The sequence below is a fragment of the Cricetulus griseus genome, chromosome 5 (genome assembly GCF_003668045.3).
Source record: "Cricetulus griseus strain 17A/GY chromosome 5, alternate assembly CriGri-PICRH-1.0, whole genome shotgun sequence".
NCBI classification, from domain to species: Eukaryota; Metazoa; Chordata; class Mammalia; order Rodentia; family Cricetidae; genus Cricetulus; species Cricetulus griseus.
In genome coordinates, this window is record NC_048598.1 from 31,489,451 (window position 1) to 31,511,795 (window position 22,345).

At 37.0% G+C, this 22,345-nt stretch overlaps 2 protein-coding genes across 6 annotated transcripts in view; one reads left to right on the top strand and one right to left on the bottom strand.

Annotated features, from left to right (window-relative positions):
• Window positions 1-22,345, top strand: part of Rabgap1l (RAB GTPase activating protein 1 like) — a 560,109-nt gene that overhangs the window by 224,858 nt on the left and 312,906 nt on the right. The window lies entirely within an intron of this gene.
• Window positions 13,716-14,407, bottom strand: LOC100751631 (high mobility group protein B1-like). The gene has a single exon (XM_035445769.1). The coding sequence runs from the start codon at window positions 14,361-14,363 to the stop codon at window positions 13,716-13,718; it is 648 nt and encodes a 215-aa protein (XP_035301660.1). The 5' UTR covers window positions 14,364-14,407.

Here is a 22,345-nt window from a genome sequence, read left to right on the forward strand (position 1 = left end):
ATCCCACATAGAGGGATACTCCCTGAGCCAAGACACACGGGGGTGGGCCTAGGCCCTATCCTAAAGGATATGATAGACTCTGATGACCCCCTATGCAAGGCCTCATCCTCCCTAGGGAGCAGAAAGGATATGTGATAGGTAGGGTTTTAGTTGAGAGGGTGGTGGTACGGGAGGAGGGGAGGGAGACGGAACTGGGATTGACATGTAAAACAATCTTGTTTCTAATTCAAATTAAAAAAAAGATAAGAAAAAAAGAAAGTGACCAAGAACTTGAGACTAGGTAGGTCATAGCATTAGTAGAAAAACATACTGCTAAACCTTCTAGTAAAGGATCATGGCAATAAAATGGCTCCTGATGACGTATTGCTATACACACAAAAACCCTCATGAGAGAAGCTTCTTCTTGCAATAGATAATTAACACAGAAATCCACAAGTGGACAAGGTGCTAGCAGTGAGAGACTCTGGAGCACTCAGCCCTGGGTGTGATCTTTATCAAACACCTACCTTCAAGGCTCAGGAATCTGTGGGGAAGAATTGGAAAGATTGTAAGAACCAGAGGTGAGGGATGACTCCAAGGAAACAGTGTCTTCCAGACACAGTAGAATGGATGCACAGATGATCTCACATAAACTGACAGCATACACAGGACCTTCCCAAATTCAAACCAGACAGAACCCAGCATAGAGAAGGGGAAGTGGACACAAAGTCCCATCTGTAAGCAAGAAGCTATGAGAGATTGATCCCTACTGGGAAAGGGAAAGCCAGTTTTCTCCAATGCAGTAACACTGGGTATATCAACCACACTCACTTAAAAAAAGAAGAAGAAGTTGTTTATCAGGGCTGTCTCTTTGCTTTGTTACCTATAATCAAGCTGTTTTTTTTAAAGCAAATATCTATGGCATATCTTAATATATCCTTACCTCAAGTGCATGAATACATGGGATGGTATCATTTTTAGATGATGCTGAATTAATGAGTAAAATCTTGGTTTTCATTTATATCTTAAGTAAGTTTTAATTTATATATTAAATTAACTGAGAAGCCATTGCTGTCTGTGAAACTTCTCTGTATAACATTGCTTGTTCTTCGTTAGTTCATTTTGAGTAGCTTCTGTCCTCCATTATTAATGCAACACTTGCTAGAATAAAACAGAAATGGTATCATCATGAATGTTTTAAATGAACCAAAATGTACTCGGAACTCTCCTCCCATTTTTCAACAGGTACTTGACTTTTCTTGTATTGCTACAACATGTGTGGCAGTTATTGACCACAAAATTCATACCAATCTTTGGTCTTTGATGTCAGTAAGATTGTACCCTAGAAAAATCTGTACCTAAAATAGCTGCTCTAGACCAGTGGATCTCAAGCTTTAATGAAAAATAGATATCTTCTGAGGTATTTGTTGAGATAGAAATTTTGGTTCAGCAAGGTTGAGATGAATCCAAAGCTCTTCATTTCTGAGAAGTTCCCTTGCTATGCCACTGTCCTGGGTCTTGGTGCCATGTCTTGGATAGACGTTTCGATTACATATGTGTCTAGTGTTTCTTACCAAATTTACTATGTATTTTAGATTAGTAGCTTGCCCTTCCACTGGCTTAAACTCAGTTAGCTTTTGCATACACTAGATTCACACAAGATAAAGTTTTCTACAACTGAACATTTCTGGGATCTGATCCATGAAATATGTTTTGGTGGGACTTAGGAACACAGGAATCTGTACTTTAACGTTTTAAATTTCTATGCAGGTAGACTAATACTATAGGTTACACAGGAATACTTTAAATTTGAAGTTTCTGTGTGAATTTATGGTTCCTTTTGTACAGAAATCTTATTTAAAGTCAAAGATACAATGGAATATCTGAAAGGTGATTGCTTTGGATGCTAGTATTAGGTTAATAAAGAAGCAGTGGGCTGTTTCTGTATGCTTTGTTTCTCTGTACTAATGCCGCAGGCAGGCTGCATAATTTATTGTAATATATCAGTGGCAGAGACCATGACTTCCTTTGCTACCTAATTAACCACAAAGGGTCTTAACTGCATAATTGGTTGGAAGTAATAGATGTGTAGATATTTAAAATTCTGGTGAATGGATGACCAATATTGAGTCTTTTCTTGGTGATAACCAGATTATTCATTCTGTCTCTGAGAAACATTTTAATCCCTAATATTACTTGAAGTTATATTCACCAGGTATTCCATACAAGTGTGGTCCTCATATAAAACATAAAATTTAGCTCTCACATTTAAAAAATTAGAAATTCTGACAATAGAGGAACTATTTGTCATTTTAGTTTGACACTGATTTCTACAAGTATGTCATTCAAAGGAGTTTTTAAAATTACATCTCTTAACTTTCTAATTTATTCTTCATTTGGTAATTTCTTCTGATTTATGGATGTTAGTGGTATTTACATAATACCAAATTGATCTTATATAAATTATTTAAAACAGAAGGGTTATACAGAGGTTGCATTTATTAGATTATCTTACCTGAAAAAGCATGTGATCTTTTGACAACATGGTTCAGCAAACTATAATGTCAGCCAGAGTGATTTAGGAGTAATCAGTCATTTGCTTAAATCTATTACCTTATTCACTTACCAATTTGCATAAGATTTTGAAATTTAGAAATATTAAACAAACTAATGTACCCAGAAATGGATTACAGAATAAATTGTATTAAAGCAGTGCCCTAGTTTGCTTTTATGTTACTATAATAAACACCATGATCAAAAGTAATTTAAGGGGGAAAAGGGTTTATTTGGCTTACACTTCCAGGGTCAAAAATTCATCATCAAGGTAAGTTAAGACTGTCCTGAAGGCAGGAACCTGGAATGGGGTCCATAGAGAAATGTGGTGATACATTATTTATGATTTATTAAAGCTTGTCTGAGGATTCAAAAAGCAAAGTCAGATACAAGCCATAGAAGCCAGAAGCTTTAATCTCAGCAGCCAGAAGCTAGGAGGTGGTAGTACACGCCTTTATTCCTAGGACTCCGGGTTAAGAGATAGATGAATGTCTGTGAGTTCAAGGCCATCAAATGTGCCACGAGGAAAGAAGGAAAAAAGTTAAGAGAAATCCCTCATGTTAAAGTTTATCTTCACTTCACTACAGTGAACACATTCATTTCTGTTTCCCTTTCAGAGGAATATATGAAAGCTTTTGAACTAATATATAAAAATATACATATTTATGGCATGCAGTGTGATATTTTGGATAAATGTAAACATTACACAATATTGCAAATAGTAAATTATTTATTTCCTCAAATACCTATCATTTATTTATAGAAAAAACATTAAAATTTTTTTCTAGCTTTTAAAAATTGTTTATAGTATAGTGTCATTTGTATATTTATGTGCTGTGAAACACAAGAACTTTTCTCCTAGCTATAATTTAGTGCCCTTTAGCTAACTTTCTGAATCTCTCTTTTCTTCTTCCCTGTCTTGAACTTGTGGCAACTACCCTTCTACCTTCTACTTTAATTTTTTATTCTTGAGACAGGGTTTCATTCTGTAGCTCTATTTTTTGATTCTACAGTGTAGCCCAAACTGACCTTGAACACTTGTCAGGCTTCTTGCCTCAGCCTCTACATGCTGAATTGCAGGTGTATGCTACCAAGTCTAGCTACTTTTAACTTAAAAGATTAAAATTTTCTTGAAGAGTCCACATATGAATGCAAACTTTTATTGTAGCCCTTTGTTGTTGGCCTTTTCATTAGATTTTGGATACTGTGAGGCCAGTGACCAAGCTATTTTTAGCTCACCATTGTATCTTCAGAGCTACACATAATACATGTTTTCATTAACATTTATTAAATAACATCATGCAATGTGCGTTGAGCCAGGAGGTGGTGGTGCACATCTTTAACCCCCAGCACTCAGGAGGCAGAGGAAAGCTCTGAGTTCAAGGCTGGTCTGGTCTATAGAATGAGTTCCAGGACGGCCAGGGCTACACGGAGAAACCCTGTCCCAAAAATGTGTGTATTCCATTTATATGGAAGTCAAAAGTCAAAAAATTATCTTTCATGCTTGCTTTTTTTGGTGGACATTTATAACCCTAACTGGTATTGAAGTTAATAGTTTAAAGACAGACTATAACTGTAAGTAGAAAAATCTGTTTTTGCTTTTAAATAAATTGCTTAAAATTTATCTGGAATTCAAAGTTGGCATTTAATTTATAGACTTACTGTCATACCTTTATGTTTGAACTTACATCCTCTTTGGCAGTTTCCATTTCATGGACAGATATTATTTTTCAAGGAAAGTAAATTTTCTTAGCCTTTTCTTTATTGGTGTCTGGTATCTTTTAGAACATATATTTAGAACATTGACTTGTGTAATTTCTTGAGAGAAAGTGGCATTGATCTGTTTCTTCTTTTTTTTTTTTTTGAAAATAATACTCTGTTGGTGGCTTGGATGGGTTTATGTAGAATTAAGTGGGCTTATGTCTGAAGATGGACTCCTGCAGATAAAGCCACAGCCATCTTCAGCCAGGCAGCTTTTGTGTTGATGTGCTGTTTTTCCCTTGGGCCGATAGATGCTGTTTCTTATAAGATAAAAGCATGGCAGGGAAGGAAATGTGTTCTTTTTTGCTGCTATTTTAAGTACTATGGAAGTGGTTGGTAGACCTAGATGCTCTTCCTCACATCCTCAAGTGAGTGCCATTTCTCTGAGATAATATTTTGCAAAGCAGCTGCAATTTCCAAGTGGTTTCATGTGATCCATGTGAAATGAAATGGTTCTCTGAGGATTCTGCACAATTTAATATCTTGTTTTAGAATGTCAATCACTGAATTGTTTACTCCTCCCACTTACATGATGAAAATTTAATAGTTTATTTCCTCTGTTTTCATTACTAAGTAGGTTTGTAGCAAGAATTCTTAGCAGCCGAACTGTTTGTGTTTTAGAATTTTAAACTACTTTCTCCCGTTTTTCTTCTGACATTGCTTATTGTTACCCCTCTGTGTGCTGGTTTCCTTTACCCCAGGATCTAGGTTTCTATTAGTTGGATGATAGGCCTGATGCTGAGCATGATGTACCAAATGCCGAGTAAGGGTGGGTGGATTTTAGTGTATATACAGATATGTCAGCTGGGGAGTCCTACCCACTAAGAGACACTCAAATTCTGCAGGGAGAACATCCCTGGTGAGGAGGTAGCACCTGAAGCAGTTTTCATCCTTGTCTTCCTGATGACTAAACTTGAGTCTCTCACAAGCTTCTCATTACCATGAAACACATGCCCAGCATCTTGAGTTTTGAAGGCTTTTAATGAATGTTTGCTCAAGGATTCTTTACATCTTGTTAGTGTTTGATGGAAACTGCCTCCCTCTGAGAGATGTGGTTCTTGATATCTCCTGTTCGATTTCTCCTAGTTACCCAAATTTGTGGGATTGATGAAATAACTCAGAGTGTGAAGCTTTGCTTATTTCTGGTGGTGTGGGTAAAGTGCCAGGAATTTTAAAACAGTAAACTTTTGTTTCTGTTGTTAAAGGTTGTCGTCTTCCTCGCCCATGGATTTTGGTGTTCATTCTTTCAAAACTAAGATTCATATAGCATCTGAATCATTGATAAACTCTGGGATATTAATGTGTGTGTGTGTGTGTGTGTGTGTGTGTGTGTGTGTGTGTGTGTGTGTGTGTGTGTTTCCCTTCATGCACACCATTCCTATTCATTTCCCAGTCTCTCCATATCCACCATTCACCCTTGCAGCATTCCCCCCAAAAGAAAGATAGTAATCAAAACAAAACAACAACAACAAAAAACCCCAACACTTAGCTCCTTCAACTGTCCTCCCTCTCCATACACTCTTCATTTATCTTAGTGGCATTGGGAGCTGTGGTGTGTCACACAGTAAACCCTTTTGTCCAAACAGCTTTACTTACAAATGTCCGTTGCAATGAGTTGATGGTCTGGTTCAAGGCCTCTGAGCTCTAGTACACCATCAATCCTGGACCTTCACTGAAACTCCTCCGAGATTTGTACACATTCCTTTGTTATATGACTTTGCTATACTTTTCTATCTATAGAGGCAAAACTGCTCCACTCTTTTATCGCCCCTCCACAGGTTGTGTTAGTAGATATATCAGTTCCTAGTCATGTGATTTAACAAATAATAATGATGGGGATAACACTGGCCACACATAACTTTATAGGCATTCTCAATTTGTTAGAACACATTCTTAGAAGTAGAATTTCTGGGTTAAAGACTAGTAATTTTTACTCTAAGTTTTAAGTTAGACTGTTGACTTATGTCTTGCTTTTTGTACACATATTTTCAGGAGTTGAATCTCAAAAATAGGTGATAGGTAGGTGTTGGTAGAGTCAGTGATAGATTGAAACAACCGCTGAAATCTAGGAGGGATGGAGGGCATATACCATAACACAGACCTTCTGGATGAAGCAAAACCCTGAAAGTGTTGGTGGGTGCATCAAAGGCCATAACTAGGACCAAGAGGGTTTATAAGTCTCAGAACCAGAGGCTAAAGTTAGATTCAATTCAGGACCCTGGTGACCAGATTGAATGGCAAATGTCTGTTGAGGCTAACCAACTGGTCTTTAGTGAATTAACTCAGTGTCTTTTCCTCTATAACCACAAGATAGTGACCATATAATTGCCCATAAATCTCTTCCTTCTGCCTGGTTGCCATCCTGTAAAAAGGGGTAAGGTTAAAAACATTGAACTTGCAATTGAACTGTTTACCCAAAAGAGACTACTTTAAACTGAGACAGTGTTATCTCCACTTATTAAATTTGTGACAACTTTCAACTCTACTCATTACTATTGGAGTAAATGGATACTTAAAAACAAACGGACAGCAAGTATAGAAAACCTTACATGCACATTTGCTGTGTTTTTCATTGTGTTTAAATTATTGTATCATCTTTCATCAGCATATCAGAGACTAAAAAACAGAATAGACAAAAAGTATCTCTGGTTACATATGTACACAGGTAAAACATAATGATCCATGGAGTATAACTCAGCGTCCAGTTTCTATATTACTTCTTTTAGCCTTAATAAAATTGTTTGAGTGTGAATATAGAATGTTTTAAATTCAATTTTCATAATTATAAATGTGTGGCTTCTTCTGCTTTTATCAGGTATATGAATAGGTAACATTGAGTGTGTATGATACGCTTGACACTGTGCCCATGGTGTACTCTGTAGTGATAACCTCTTTGTTTATGTGAACATTTGTGCCAGGAAGTTTAAGACCTTGCATGTGGGCCTAGGCTTGGGAGTGCATACCTTTCTTCCCAGCAGGTAGGGAGAGGCCAGACTGATCTTCATTAACAAGTTTCAGGCCAGCAAAGTGAGACCCTGTCTCAAAAAAGCAACAAAATGAGAATTACTATGTGGAAATTAAAGTTGATATTCATATTCTTTCTATAGTTTAGTTAAAACTTTTTATGTGGGTCATGATCTCATATAGCCTAGGCTTGCCACAAACTTACTTTATGACTGAGGCTGGGCTTGAGCCCTGATCCTCTGCCTGCACTTATAAAGTGCTGGGGTTACAGGTGTACTGCACTGCCTGACTTTGGAATCTATATTCTTTTTATTTTAAATACAACTTTATCTTTTTAAAATTAGCTATGTGTCTGTGTGTCTGTCTGTGTATGTAGATACGTGTACATGGCTGCAGGTGCCTGTGCAGGCCAGAAGAGGGCGTCAGATCCCTCCTAGGTGGAGCTATAAGCAGCTGCAAACTCTCCAGTATGAGTGCTCGGGAATGAGCTAGAATAGGGTGCTCTGCAAGAATAGTAAGTTATTGTAACTGCTGAGCCACCTCTCTAGCACCTGGAATCCATATTCTTAACAAGATAATTATTGCATTTTTGCTTCTATCCTTAATAAGCTCTCCGAGTCATTATAAATCTTGTGTTCTCTGCTTCCTATCCCTACTCCCTTCCCCCATTTGGTTTTCTGCTATTGCTGTGTTGTATGAGTCCTGTTTGCTGCCTTTTATATCCCCAGATCCTTCTGGCACTGATTCCTGGTTCTCTGCTCCTGTTCCTTATGCTTCTCTCTCCCTCCTACTCCTTGCCCTTTTGTCATTGGCAGCTACTTACAGATTTTCTTGCTCTTTCTTTTCTCTCTGTTAGTCCAACAAAGACTGCTTAGAAAGAGCAGCAGCCTTGTCATTTGAACAAAAGACTCTGACAACCTTTCGTAGGTGCGCTATTGCTTTGCTTAACTAAAATATGATTAGCCTCTTCATTTCTTGTTAAATATCTCTATTAATGTCAGGGAGTTACATGCTGCAGTATCAGGTCTATGACAGTGACTGCTTTCAAATTAATTTTTCATACTGATCTCTATTATAGAGGTCTTAACTAATAGTGATTACTGTAACATCTAGTTTAGGGTTTACGGGTTAATCTTATACATATAGTAATTTGGAAAAGAGGAATATTTGTTCAACTGAGGAGTAAAGTAATATATGAATGCATATTTATATCTATTAAGATATGCATGTGCTTCTCTAAATTTCAAATATGCAGTGATTATGCATATGCCACTATGTATGTTAAAATATATGATTTTGTTAAAATGTTTTATAATCTTCTTGTAATGATTTCCCATTATTATTGGGCAGACATTGACAGATCTAATCAGTAAGATTAGAATTCATTGAATGCCAAAGGAATGAGATAGCCCAAATGAACCTTTTCTATTTGTTAATTTTTCCAAATCTCACCCAACAGAGAGCACCTCTACAATGTTGTTTTTTTTATATTTTTGGTTGTGAGCCTAGCCTTTAATGGCTGAGCCATCTCTCCAGCCCTACAATGTTGTTTTTTTAGACAGGTTTCTATTACAGCTCAGATATATATTTAGTAAATTTATTATGTGCTTCTATTTCACAGTCTTATGCTTTTCTAGACCAATACAGTTATGCTATTTACTTTTCTATTGAACCACAGAGTTACTTTCTCATTTATTAATACCATTTTTCAGCATTTCTGCCATGTTTGCTTTGGAGAAACCTTGATTATCTTGTAACTAAATGATACCATAACCTGAGACGTGTGGTTAAGCTCTGATGACATTTGATGAATTGGCATGCCACTTGTAATTGTGTATTCTACCCAGTTCTCTATTTGAGAGTGATATTTTCCCCTCGGAGTTCTGGAAAATTGTTACAGCATCATTCCTCAGTAATATGTCCATGGGGCATATCTAGACAAGGGTGATAGGATGGTAATAATTAGCCTTTCTGAGCAATTACACATTTTTATTTGGAAACTACTTTTCTTTTCATCCTGGAAATATCATATAAACGAATCCCATGGCTCTGATAAACTGCAGCTCTCATGTAAGCACAATGGCTGTTTATTCCTATATAATATTCAAGACTTGTTTAGTTCTATTAACTTTGCTAGAAATGAAAAACAGCACATTTGTACTTTGCTCTTAACTAAATTGGGATAGTATACTATTATACCATATTTCAAATGTCCAGAGCATTATGTAAATAGGGATGAACACAGAATTCAGGGCAAGGTAGTAAGGGCGTCTTTAGTTAAAAGGTCTTGGTAAAAATAGCTTTTCTCTACAGTGTTGGACTAAGGTAATTAAGGCTTGAAGAAGAATGACGACGACCTTTTGCTCAGTTATCCTTTGTTTATTTTAGGTTTAATGCCTTAAGTTCAAGATAGTGAATCCTAGCTTAGGAATCTCTGTGTACCCAGAACTGGTCCAGGGAGTAGTATGAATGAGACAAATTTTAGGCCCTCGTTCTCTTCCTTGTTGAAGAAAGGCAATATGTGTTGTCTAGTAACATGACTGCTTACAAATTAAAAACATTAATCTTGCCTCTCTTTTAACTCATTTCAGCTTTGCATTCATAATGCCCTGACAGCCTCCTCCTTTCCTCTTGCCCAGGTAGTATATTGGAATACATTTTGGTAACCTAAGTTGAGATTGCTGAGTTTTAAGTTTTTTCTTCCTAACTGACAAATCATTAATAATTTAAAAAGGGTGATAATATAGGTATCCTTCAATTAGCTGTATTTACTCCCCTCCCCTATCCCTCCCTTCCCTCTCTCTCCTGTCCTTTCTTCTTCCCATTCCTTGAGAATGTTGCATTTCTACCACCATACTATGCAATAACACTTAAATGTGTATTTCTGTTCTTTACATTTCCTAGACTCTCAAACTGTGCTTCTAGCTACTACCTGGGTTTCTATACTTGATATATAATGGCATCCTCAACATAAAGACTTCAAAGTCAAAAGACACTCTCTAGTATCTCTAACCTTCCTACTTCAACTATCGTATAGCCTTTGCTGTTTCAGTTCATAGCAGCTTTCATAAAGGGACTTAGTTTTGGAGAGCTGGTTCATCTTGCTAATAGAGCCTAGTGACTCTTTTCATCTTTGCTTTGTTGTTTATAGCACAAACAGCCACCCCAAGTACTGTCTTGTGTCCAGTTATTTGGTGAATGAGGAAAAATCCTGGTCTCAATGCAACTACTCACTAAGTAGATACAAGGTCTCTCCATGACTACAATACCATGCTTTTGGTTCCATATAACAAAGTTTAATGAGAGCCATGTTATTAGGTAGCTTTTCATAGTCAAACAGACATTTTACTCTTAAGTTCTTAATTTAGTTCACTAATTAATGAACTTTCAAGGTTCTCTGCTGACATATTTTCTTAGTAAGTTACCAAAATTTTAGGCAAGAAAGAAGAGGAGTTGTGATGAAATTTTTATGTCAAAACTCGGGATTTTTGATAATAGATATGTTCAATAAAGAATCAAGATACAAGATGGGGGATTCCAAGTTCCTCTTCTGATAAAGAATTTATTATATGAGTGTATAAAATACTGTTAAATGGTAACCAACCATATGGCTTCAGACATAAAGGACAGCTTTTCAAGAAGAGTCAACATTCAATATTCTTATAAGATACCCAAGGCTACACATGAAAGAATATGAGATAGTTTTTTTTTTTTTTTTCTTAATGAGACATTTAGGTAGAGATGTTGATTTCACTGAACATTAGCTGCTGGTAAGTATGCAATTTCCTTGATTATAGAAGAATCTTGGAAGGTCCATGTATAATACTAGAATTGGAATTAAAGTTTGCTCTAAAGATATGCTATTAGAATCCTGGAACTAAAATAAATTAAGGTATAATTTACACCTAAGAGGAAGTAAGATTCCATACTCATTATTCATAGCAACTAGAATAATTGTATGGACATGGATTAAATTTGATTAAATTTCCTGACTTTCTATCAAGTCCTTTTGTTAATTTTTTTCCTAGTGGGCTTTTCAACAGTTTTGACTTCATACAACTTACATTGTGAATATTTTAGATGCTTTTTCATGAAACATAAACCAATCTAATTAGCTGGAGGGGAACAAAGAATGTTTTGTTATATTTTCTCAGAGTAAAAGCATGCTCACCAGGAGACAGAGGACAAAACATTTCCATTCTAGTATTTTGTTCATAGTGAAGGCTAATAACTGACATATTCTCAGGGACAGTTGTAGAAATAGTGATACCATGCTCACAGCTTCTCTTCAAATCATTGCCTTACATTGAACTCATTTTGAGTTTTCCTACTAACATTTCACTTAATTTCTAAATTGTATTGGGCAAATGTTTCATCCACTTTCACTGTAAGATAGGGACTAAGGAAAACATACAAAAAACCTCTGCTGAGGATAGCACTAGAAACTCCATGCCATTCTCTGACACACGATGTCCTTAGAAGTGCTGAAAACAAGTGGAAATCATTTCTCAAAGCATTAGAAAGCTTTGTTTTTCAATTTCAAGATGGGATGGAGACGAAGAATCAAGAATGACTTAAGTGGGAAAATCATCTTTAGGTATTTAGATTTGTGTGTCTCACATGTAAATTTAAATTTACATTTAAATGTAAATTTAAATGTAAATTTAAAGGCCATATTGACAGGGGTGTCAACTGTACTGTTTGGATCCCTAAAGTCTAAAGACATTGTTTTCAGCTATGTTGCTGTGCTTGAAGAAGTGAAACATTTGAGCAAGTATACATATGAAGCAGATTATTGAAATAGGCAACTTTTAAATTCAGATAGCTCTTACTCACTGTGCTATTCTCGTGCCGTAATGCCATGGCCTTTGGCCTCTTTGACACCTCACTTGTCTTGGGGAATTCATCTTTTGGCACTCTCATGCCAAGGTCATAGGAACACATCAAGAAAAGCCTCCATGAGAATTTTTACTTTGAAACATTGCATTTATTTCCATTTGGTTACTTATGCAAAAACCCAATGTTAATACCCACTGAGCACTTACATTGACTTTTAGTTTTCCACTACCAAGTGCATTTAAAATTGTGGTTTTATAGCATTTCTCAGTTATAATCTATCAGTAAAATTTCACATACCATTTTTTATTTCATTTGAAATTTGGTACCTGGTATTCAATAGATTATTTGCTAGGTAAAGAAAGAAACTTTGAGGCCAGATGTTGGTGGCGCACACCTTTAATTCCAGCACTCGGGAGGCAGAGGCGGTCGGATCTCTGTGAGTTTGAGGCCAGCCTGGTCTCCAGAGCGAGTGCTAGGATAGGCTCCATAGCTACACAGAGAAACCCTGTCTTGGGAAAAAAAAAAAAAAAGGAAAGGAAGAAAGAAAGAAACTTATTGGCAATTGGCATCATGCTTTGATTAATGAAGCAAATATTTTAAAACTTATATTTATTTATAGGTTATTTATTTTGGTGTGGAATGTGTACTTATGGAATCTTGAAATTATCTGATTAACTTTATTTTGATAAGATTCTGTAAATATAAGACAGGTAATAGATTTTTGTTAGCTCTGTGACAAAGACATATTACATTTGAAGAATCATCTTTTGTATGAAAAATGATGAAACCAAACTAACAAATGAGTTTTTCATGTTTGCATGGTTTGATAATTTGTTTGGGGAATGACATGTAGTAATGATGAAACCAAAGGAAGTAAGGATATTGAGAAATAAAATGTGATAAAGTGAATGTGTTTATTCATTTAAAGCTGAACCTTGAGTCATCAAAGCAGGAGTACTTCAGATAAATGTAAAAAAAAAAAAAGAATCGAGGAATAGCAGTATAAACAAATGGATATTTAGATGTAGTGTTAATTATTATTAGAAAATAATTACTGTGTAGTAGAGGATTATGACTAAAAAGTAGAAACATGGGCTGTTTGGACCATCTGATTTTTTTTCTAATAAAAAAAATTGTATTTACTTAGAAGCATTCAGAATGTCAACAAAACAGCTGCAATTTTTTTTTTTTTTTTGCAATTACAGAGTGGTATTCAGTTAACAGAACAATTATCTTTGTATAAACTGCATCAAAGACAACTGAAGATGGAAAAAAAAAACCCAAAACAAAAACAAACAAAAAAACAGAAAAAATAAACCTACTGTCCCCATATATAACTAATTTGTGCTGTGCACCAACAAAAACCTGCTTTAAATTTCCATGCCAATTTACAACCCCCAGACTGTACCAGGCAAGGTTAGTGGCTATTGAAAATACCACCAGGACAGGACTATCTAAAGACACATTCGGTAGTATGTTAATTATACAAAAAAGACACTGTACAATTTAAAAACAAATCTTACACAGCCTTACATTTCAGTTTTTTTCTTTAAAAGGAGTGAGTTGTGTACAGGGGGGTTAAATGCTTTATAGACCAAAAAAACTGCGCTAGAACCAACTTATTCATCATTTTCATCATCTTCTTTATCTTCCTCTTCCTCTTCTTCCTCCTCTTGCTCATCCTCTTCATCTTCCTCCTCATCTTCCTCTTCCTTCTTTTTCTTGCTCTTTTCTGCCTTAACCACCCCCGTTTTCGCTGCATTGGGTTTTCCTTTAGCTCTGTAAGCAGCAATACCCTTTTCGTGCTTCTCCTTCAGCTTGGCAGCCTTCTTTCCATAGGGCTGCTTGTCCTCTGCAGCAGTGTTGTTCCACAGCTCTCCCAGTTTCTTTGCAACATCACCAATGGACAAGCCTGGGTGTTCTCCTTTGATTTTTGGGCAATATTCAGAACAGAACAAGAAGAAGGCCGAAGGAGGCCTCTTGGGTGCATTGGGGTCCTTGAACTTCTTTTTGGTCTCCCCTTTTGGGGGGATGTAGGTTTTCATTTCTCTTTCATAACGAGCCTTGTCAGCCTTTGCCATGTCCTCAAATTTCCTCTTTTCTTTAGCAGACATGGTCTTCCACCTTTCTGAGCATTTCTTCGAGAACTCTGAGAAGTTGACAGAAGCATCCGGGTGCTTCTTCTTGTGTTCCTCTCGGCAAGTTTGCACAAAGAATGCATATGAGGACATTTTGCCTCTCGGCTTCTTAGGATCTCCTTTGCCCATGTTTAGTTGATTTTCATCCGCAAGGCACAGAGTCGCCCAGTGCCCGTCCGGCTCGCACTTGCCCCAGCGCTGTCTCTATGGAGCTCAATGTACTGCAATGGCTGTGAGAGCTGGACCATCTGAGTTTTAAATGATGAATTGTGTTCTGTTTTAAGCCAGACTAGGAGTGCAGAGAATCTTTGAATAGGTAGGATTCATTTGACTCCTTTAAAAGGCTTAAGTGAGGAGGATGAAGTAGACATACCTCAAATCTGTAAGAGATGGAGACCAAATGGAAAAGTGATCATAGGTCATTCCTTTAGGCTTCATTTTAAGGAGTTACTAAGCAATGAAAGACCGAGATTGGAAGGGTGCTTTGCTATAAATTAAAATTAATAAATTGGCTGTATATGTATTATATAACCTTTATTACTGATTTTCTTTGACAATTTCATGGATGTGTACATAATATATTCTGGTTACTTTTAACCCCACTCTCTCCTCTCTCCCTTCCAACCCTGTCAATCCTCTCTTTTCTTTACAAGTGAGTCCCTTTCTCACATTCCTGTCTTTGTTTTTTTGTCTTGTGACCTGCTGAGTTTAACTAGGGCCATCTGTGTAACAATGCATTTCAAATTATCCCTTGAGTCCAGTAAACTCACCACTGATTAACAATGACTTCCTTTACCCTAGAATCCACTTGTGGCTAATACTTATGCAAGAATGGTTATGGTCTTAATGAATCCCTGATCCATACTTGACTGGTGACTGGCCCACTCTTGTCCAGGCCCAGTACAGGCAACAGTAACCACTGTGAGATTATGATTTCAATAGCTATGTGTCTTATTCCCTGTTGTATTGCTGTGAAGAGACACCATAATCAAGGCAACTCTTAAAAAAGGAAGTTGGAGGCTTACTTGCAGTTTAGGGGATTATTTCCTTATCATCATGGCAGGGAGTATGGTGGCATGCATGGCAGTGGAACAGTAGCTGAGCTACATCTTAATCTGCAGGCCAAGAGAGAGAACTGGGCCAAGCATGGGGAATTTTGAAACCCACCTTTGTAATTTTTTAAAATCTGAAAGAGAAGTCACACCATACAACAGGACTCACATAGATTTATTGGAAGAGGAGAGAGAAGGGGCAGAAAAGGGGAAGAGACCTGTCCTTGGGGACAAGAGTAGTTCAAGAGGAAGAGAAAGAGAGAGGGGGAAAGATGGGGGAGAGAGACAAAGAGAGAGAGAGAGAGAGAGAGAGAGAGAGAGAGAGAGAGAGAGAGAGAGAGGAGAGAGGAGAGAGGAGAGAGGAGAGAGGTGAGGTGAGCAGGGTCCTTTACATGGGAACATAGTGAATATGCACAGAAGGTGCTCTTAGTGGCTACAGCTGAGGGTGTATCCTGTCAGAACCCCAAGGGCAGGCCAGTACAGATGCCTGAATACTAACATCCACTACCCAGTCACACACTTTCTTCAACAAAGCTATACCTGCTACAAGGCCAACCTCCTTATTCTTCTAATCCTTTCAAACCGTTTTATTACCTGGTGACTAAGCATTCAAATTTATGCCTATGGGGGTCATTCGTATTCAAACCACCACATTCCACTCCCTGGCCCTCATAGGCTTGTAGTCATGTCATAATGCAAAAATGTATTCAGTCGAGCATCAAAAGTTCACATAACCTTTCAGTCCTCCTCCCAGGCAATGCCTTAACTCTTAACCTCCTCTAAAGTCAAAATCAAAAAACAGATCAATACTTCCAACATACATTTTCATGGAACATATACATTATCATTCCAAATGGGAGGGAAAGGAACATAGGGAGGAAGTACTGCATCAAAGCAAGACCAAAATCCAGCAGGACAAATTTCAAATACTTTATCTTTGTGTCTGATGTAAAAGTGTTTTTCAAATCTCCAAGTCCTTTCACTTGTGTTGACTACAACACATTTCTCTTTCTTGGGCTGATTCCACATCTGATCTCAGCTCTCCTTGGTAAGTATCCCAACATCTGCCATCTCCAACATCTTGTGGTCTCTCAGGTTTCAAATCCAGGCTTCACCTTCAGAGCTTGAAGCAATGGCCTCTCTGGGCCTCCATTTAGGAACACCCCTGACAGATGCCTGGTATCCACTACTCCTTTCTTGTATCCTTGATTTTAAAGTCAAAACAAATTGGCAAAGTTGCTGCTTGATGGGGCTGGAACTTGGCCTCCTTGTTCAATTACATTTGCATCAACTTTCGGTTGTTGATGATTTCTTTAACTGCTTGAGCTTCTCTTTTCACAAGTTGGAAGCTAAGGTAGGTGGAGTCGTCCATAAGGTCACCACTCCCTTTATTCCATTTAGCATCAGACTTTTCTTTAAACTTTTTCTTCTATCTTTATTGATCATCTGTTTTGTTCTTTGTCTGTTTGAGGCAAACCTTCAACTGATCTGTTAGTTTCAGATAAATACAGGTCAGCTTATTGTATGTGTTGGCACAAGGCAACATCTCCCCCACCATTGGTGCAGACATCTCCCCCACCATTGGTTGTCTGAGATGTAACTTCATAACACAGTTGTTTGCAGTTCAAGCTCTGGGAAATTGTTGGGTCCATGCTGACACCAAGCATGTTACTGATCACTGCTCAAAAACCTCATTTATTTGTTTGGTAGAATGACCTCATAACAGAGCCATTCCCTTAATGTCCAGAAGCCAACTATTAAGGAGTCATTCCTCTGTTTGCCTCTATCCTTAAGGTTATCCAAAGAAAGACAGTCTGAAGGAAGCTGATTTTGGTTCTCTTTTGCATATTAGAACCTTTTTAAAAGCATGTTTAGGTCTTCTGTGGAAATTTCTGCCCAATGTCATAACTCCATTTGATGGCATAGTTCCTATAGTATTGGGAACCACCAGATAGGTTCCCAATAACCACAAATAGACTTTTTAACTATATATGCTCAGCCAATATCTCAGTCTGGTTCATAGCTAACGCTTAGATTTTAGATTAAGCCATAATATTTATGTATGCTCTGACACCATGATTGAAACCTTTCTCAGTAAAGCAACCTCATCTCTGCCTCTCTACTTCTTCTCATAATGCTGAAACTCCTTCCTTTTCTCTTTTAGTCTGATTCTCCTGCCTAACTATCCTGCCTAGTTCTAGGCCAGTCACTCTCTTTATTATACCCATCACAATGACATATATTCACACAGTGTAAAGAAATTTCACACACCCTATTCTTGACTTTTTGCACGCATTCTCTTTTTATTACATTTTATTTATATGCTGATGGAAACATAAATCCCTATCCTTGATACTCCCTTAGCCTAGACACACTGGGGTGGGCCTAGGCCCTATCCCAAAGGATATGACAGACTCTGAAGACCACCCCCATGGAAGACCTCACTCTCCCTGGGGAGCAGAAATGGTATGGGATAAGTAGGGTGTTAGTGGGGAGCAGAGGAGGAGGGGAGGGAGAGGGAACTGAGATTGACATGTAAAACAATCTTGTTTCTAGTTTAAATAAAAAAAGGAGGGAAAACAAACAAACAATCAAAAAAAACATGTGAATATATTTCCAAATTCACAAGGCATATTGGACATTTTATCTCATATATTAAAACTGCTATGGATAACACAAAGTTGGTGGTATGAAATAAAGCACGACCTGTGCAGCACTCCTTGTTTATGTGATATATTTAAGGAATGATTAGAGGTATTTTCGACTATATATACCTAAAAATTATTACCGAATACTATCACGAATACGTTTTATTCTTTAAACTTTTTATCTCCTTAAGCAGTGGACTTAGCTCCATTACATTTTCTGGTGCTCCTTTTCTCCCCAAACTGTACATTTTTTATTATCTTTGTCAGTCCTTCTCCTTTCATTATAGGTCTGCAGAAAAGTGAATAACCACATGATGTAGTCAATATTAGGCTTCCTTGAAATCTCCCCTGTCAATGTCATTAATCTAAAATTCTTCAATTTATCCTCAGGCAAACTTTTAGGACAAGGACAAAATGAAGCCACATTCTTTGCCAAAATATCACAAGAATGGTCTTTTAGGCCACTTCCTAATATTCTTCCCCCTTGAAACTTCTTCAGCTTGGCTGTCATAATTTCCATTGCTCTCAGCACCACTGTTTTCCATGTTCCTGGTAGTTTGACCTATTAGGCCCCACTTAAAGTATTTACTACTTTCCTAATCCAAAGTTCCAAAGTCTACAGTCCACCAACAAGCAGCATGGTCAGGCCTGGCACAGCAATACCCCCTTCCTAGCATCAACGTCTGTCATAGTGTTCTCATATGATGAAGAGACAACATGACCCCAGCAACTCCTATAAAAGAAAGCATTTAATTGGGTGCTTACTGAAAGTTTCAGAGGCCTAGTCCATTATCATCATAGCAGGGAGCATGGTGACAGACAGGTGTGGTGTTGGAGAAGTTGAGAGCTACACTCTGAGCTATAGGCAGAGAGAAAGAGCCTGGGTGGGCATGGTGTACGCTTTTGAAACTTTAAAGTACTTCCCTAGTGACACACTTCCTCCAAGGCTACACCTCCTAATCCTTCTAATCCTTTCAGACAATTCTATTTCTCAGTGACTAAGCATTCAAATATATGAGCCTATGGGAGCCATTTTTATTCAAACCACCATACTATGCCATGCCCATAATCTAGCATTTCATAGACTTCTCCCATATCTTCCAGCTCTTTTTGGTTCCCCTATTCCATGATGTTTCTTGAGTTTTAAAGGGGATGGTACAGGTGTCCTGTGTGAAGCTATCACTTATTTTCAGCACTTTGAGCAGACATGAGTCTCTGCCTTTACTTATTCTCTGCACCTTCTGGCACAATGAAAGGTAGCTAATAGGAATAAGGTTTGCAGCTCAGTGCCAGCTTGAATTCTCTATATTCTTGTATTGAAGGTGTGTGGTATCTTCAGCAATAGGATTTTATCAAATAGTTCTGGTGGTAATCCACCAGAGGAATAGTGAGAGACTGTATTGTTTTTGTGCTTCTGGAGCATCCATGATCCACCGCTCATAAGGAAGTGCTCACACCTGTGCTGGATCTTTTTAAATAACCTGTAGTTTTTAGAAGCAGCATCACCCAGGCATGCATGACATCTTCTTTCTAAATATTTTTAACTTATTTTTTTTAATTGGCTTATTCTCAGTTGTTTAAATGTTACACTGGCATTCAGCATTAGTTAAGTAACTCAGAACTGGGAATGTTCTGTGCTTGAGTGTAGAGAGCCAGAAGCAGGAACTACAGCCCTAGGAGTCTCAGAGTTTCCCAGTGGTGTTAATTTTCTTTCTTTCTTCTTCTCCATGACTTTCTTTTCCTCATCCTTTTATATTAGCCAACCTTGGTTTCTAGATGAAGATGATTTTCCTTCTTTGTTTTTGTAAGGCATTTCCAATCACACCACACTCTTTAATCACAATTCTTCCTGACAGGTTTTTGATTGGATCCAAATTTGCAGTCTGGGCCCTGAGAATCTAATTTATGTGTCTGTTACAGCACATAAATTCAAACATTTTCACCTCTGAAGTGCTTTATATCCTGGAATTTTATTGAATATCATTAATTTTTTGATTATATGCATTTTATTTATTCATATTTTTCAAACTAGAAAACAAAACTGAGAAATTTTAAAAATCTTCACTTCATTTAAAGCAACATTACTAAAACTATGTTATTTCACCATTGCATTTAAAAATAACTTCTGTATAAAAATCAGTGAGAAGAGAGATGCTATGTATCTTTTTCAGATATGTTTCCTGTTTTTTTTTTAAAGCAATTTTTGGATTATTCTGCTTTGCTACTATTGTCCCTATGTTATTCAACAGATGCACAGATAAAGAACTATTCTAAAAAGAAACCTAAAAGGAAGTTCCTGAAGTTCTGCTAATGGGAGGATCTAGATCCAGATATGGATAATGTATCACTTAGGGGTAATGTTTTTATCATTAGTGAGGTATTGTGGGGATGATTTTAGCATATAATATTTAAAATATTAAATTACATCACAAAATTAAGCATGAGATGGGAAACATTTTGTTTTAGCATGTTTTGTAGAAGGAAATTAAGATGCAGTGTTTTATTGGTTTTGAGGACATAATTTGAGAGACACACTAAGATATTGTGTGATATTTTTATCCTTGAAAATCCATGCAGATGTCCAGAGGTGATCTAGCAATTTGACTAGATAGGAGCTACGCTGTTATAAATTTGGAGTGAAAAGTTTTAGCACTATAATTGTAGGTGCTTCTGATAGAACCTGTGTGTCCATATGAATTAATGGATATGGAGATAAGCCCTAGAAGTCAGTCCTGTGCTCCTTAAACTCCCTTTTGAAAATGCTGTGAGAAATTAGCTACAGCTGCTGGGTATTTTATTTGGTGATAGTTGGTTCATCCATAGGTTACTGCACTGGGTTAGCAAATCTGTCTTTCTCGAAAAGCAATGGCATTCACTCCAAGAGAATATTTCACTATCATTACTTCATGTACATGGTCACCAGTATATTATTATTGAAGTCTGTAGTTTGCATGTGTTTCATAATTTTATAAAGGTAGAATTATTTTAGATGTCATTTTAGATTGACCTAATTCTTTATATTGATGCCAGTGACATCAGTTGAATATTACTTTTTAATACTGAGTATTATTTAATTATTTACTACTGTCACATAAAATATGTTAGTTCCCAGTGGATGCAGAAGGCTAAATACTCTGTTTTTGTCTTGAAAGACTTTATCTTAAACATTATTAGGTTTGTGGTAGTTTCCACTCTGGTCGTCCTTTGGTATTACACAGAGAAGTTAAAAATAAACAATAACAAAACCTACATTATACAACCCAAAACACAAAATAATACCAGCACCTTAGATTCTTATTTAACATGTATGTAACTTGGCAGGTGTTTCTGATATCTGTCCAGGGTTGGCAATCTCTACATCAAACTCTCTGTATATTCTGTTCTCCTCTCACCCTGGCCATTAAGTTCATTTAGATATAGCAGCGCCCAAGGAGAAGGTGTTTACACTCTGCCCTGTGTGCAAGGCATTCCTCAGGAGTGAACAGAGACACCCGCAGCTGGTGATCTGTTATGTAAATAAGCAGCTTCAGTTATCACTGATACAGAAATAGACTACCATGGTAGTAACCTTCTATGCATTCCTCCACAGTTCCAAAATACAACTGACAGCTTTGATAGTCACTCTTCCTTAAATAGATGAGATGTATGTAATACCAAAACTCAGGGAAAAGAGAAAGGTCTGAACATGACAGTAGGTGAAGATTCAGATAGCCTAAGGGATAATGTGATCTGTATATGACATTAAATTTTGCTTTGGAGTTTCAGAACTAAAAGAATGTGAGGTTAGGTGAAGCAGAAGGACATTTTTACCATTGCTGATTATAGAAGTGTTATTTAAAAAGCATATCTTTTTAAAACAGAAAAAGAAAATAAAAATGATTATATAAAGAAATGCCTTATCAGATAGCACAGTATAAAGAGTACATGCTGTACCTATTGCATTTTTTTCTAACATGATCAAATATTAATAACTGTGCTTTATAGGTTTATTGCATGTTAATTAATCTTCATTGATGTAAAATCAGTGGGCTTTAGCACTTTGATTTCAAATCTGTTTGTAAGACTAAGGAAACATGGCTGTAGGCTCTCAGTACCATTGTGTATGTTTTTATTGTGGTGAATATCAAAGCAGCAGTTAATTATAGTAGTACCATTTCTGTTCTTCACCTCATTATCTCTGTCTTGCACTATTATTTTCTGTTGCTGCTGGCTATACCACATCAGGCCTGGCACCAGTGAAGTGTGAACACAATGCCAGCACTGCATTCAGCACAAGAATAGAAAGGCAGATGGCAGATTTTACTATTTATAGTTGGAGCCAATCTGCCTGAGGTGAGCCCTGCTGAAATGGTTTTTTATCAAGATGTTTTCATTTATTAAAGGGATGAGGAAATGAAAGCCAAGGGGGGAA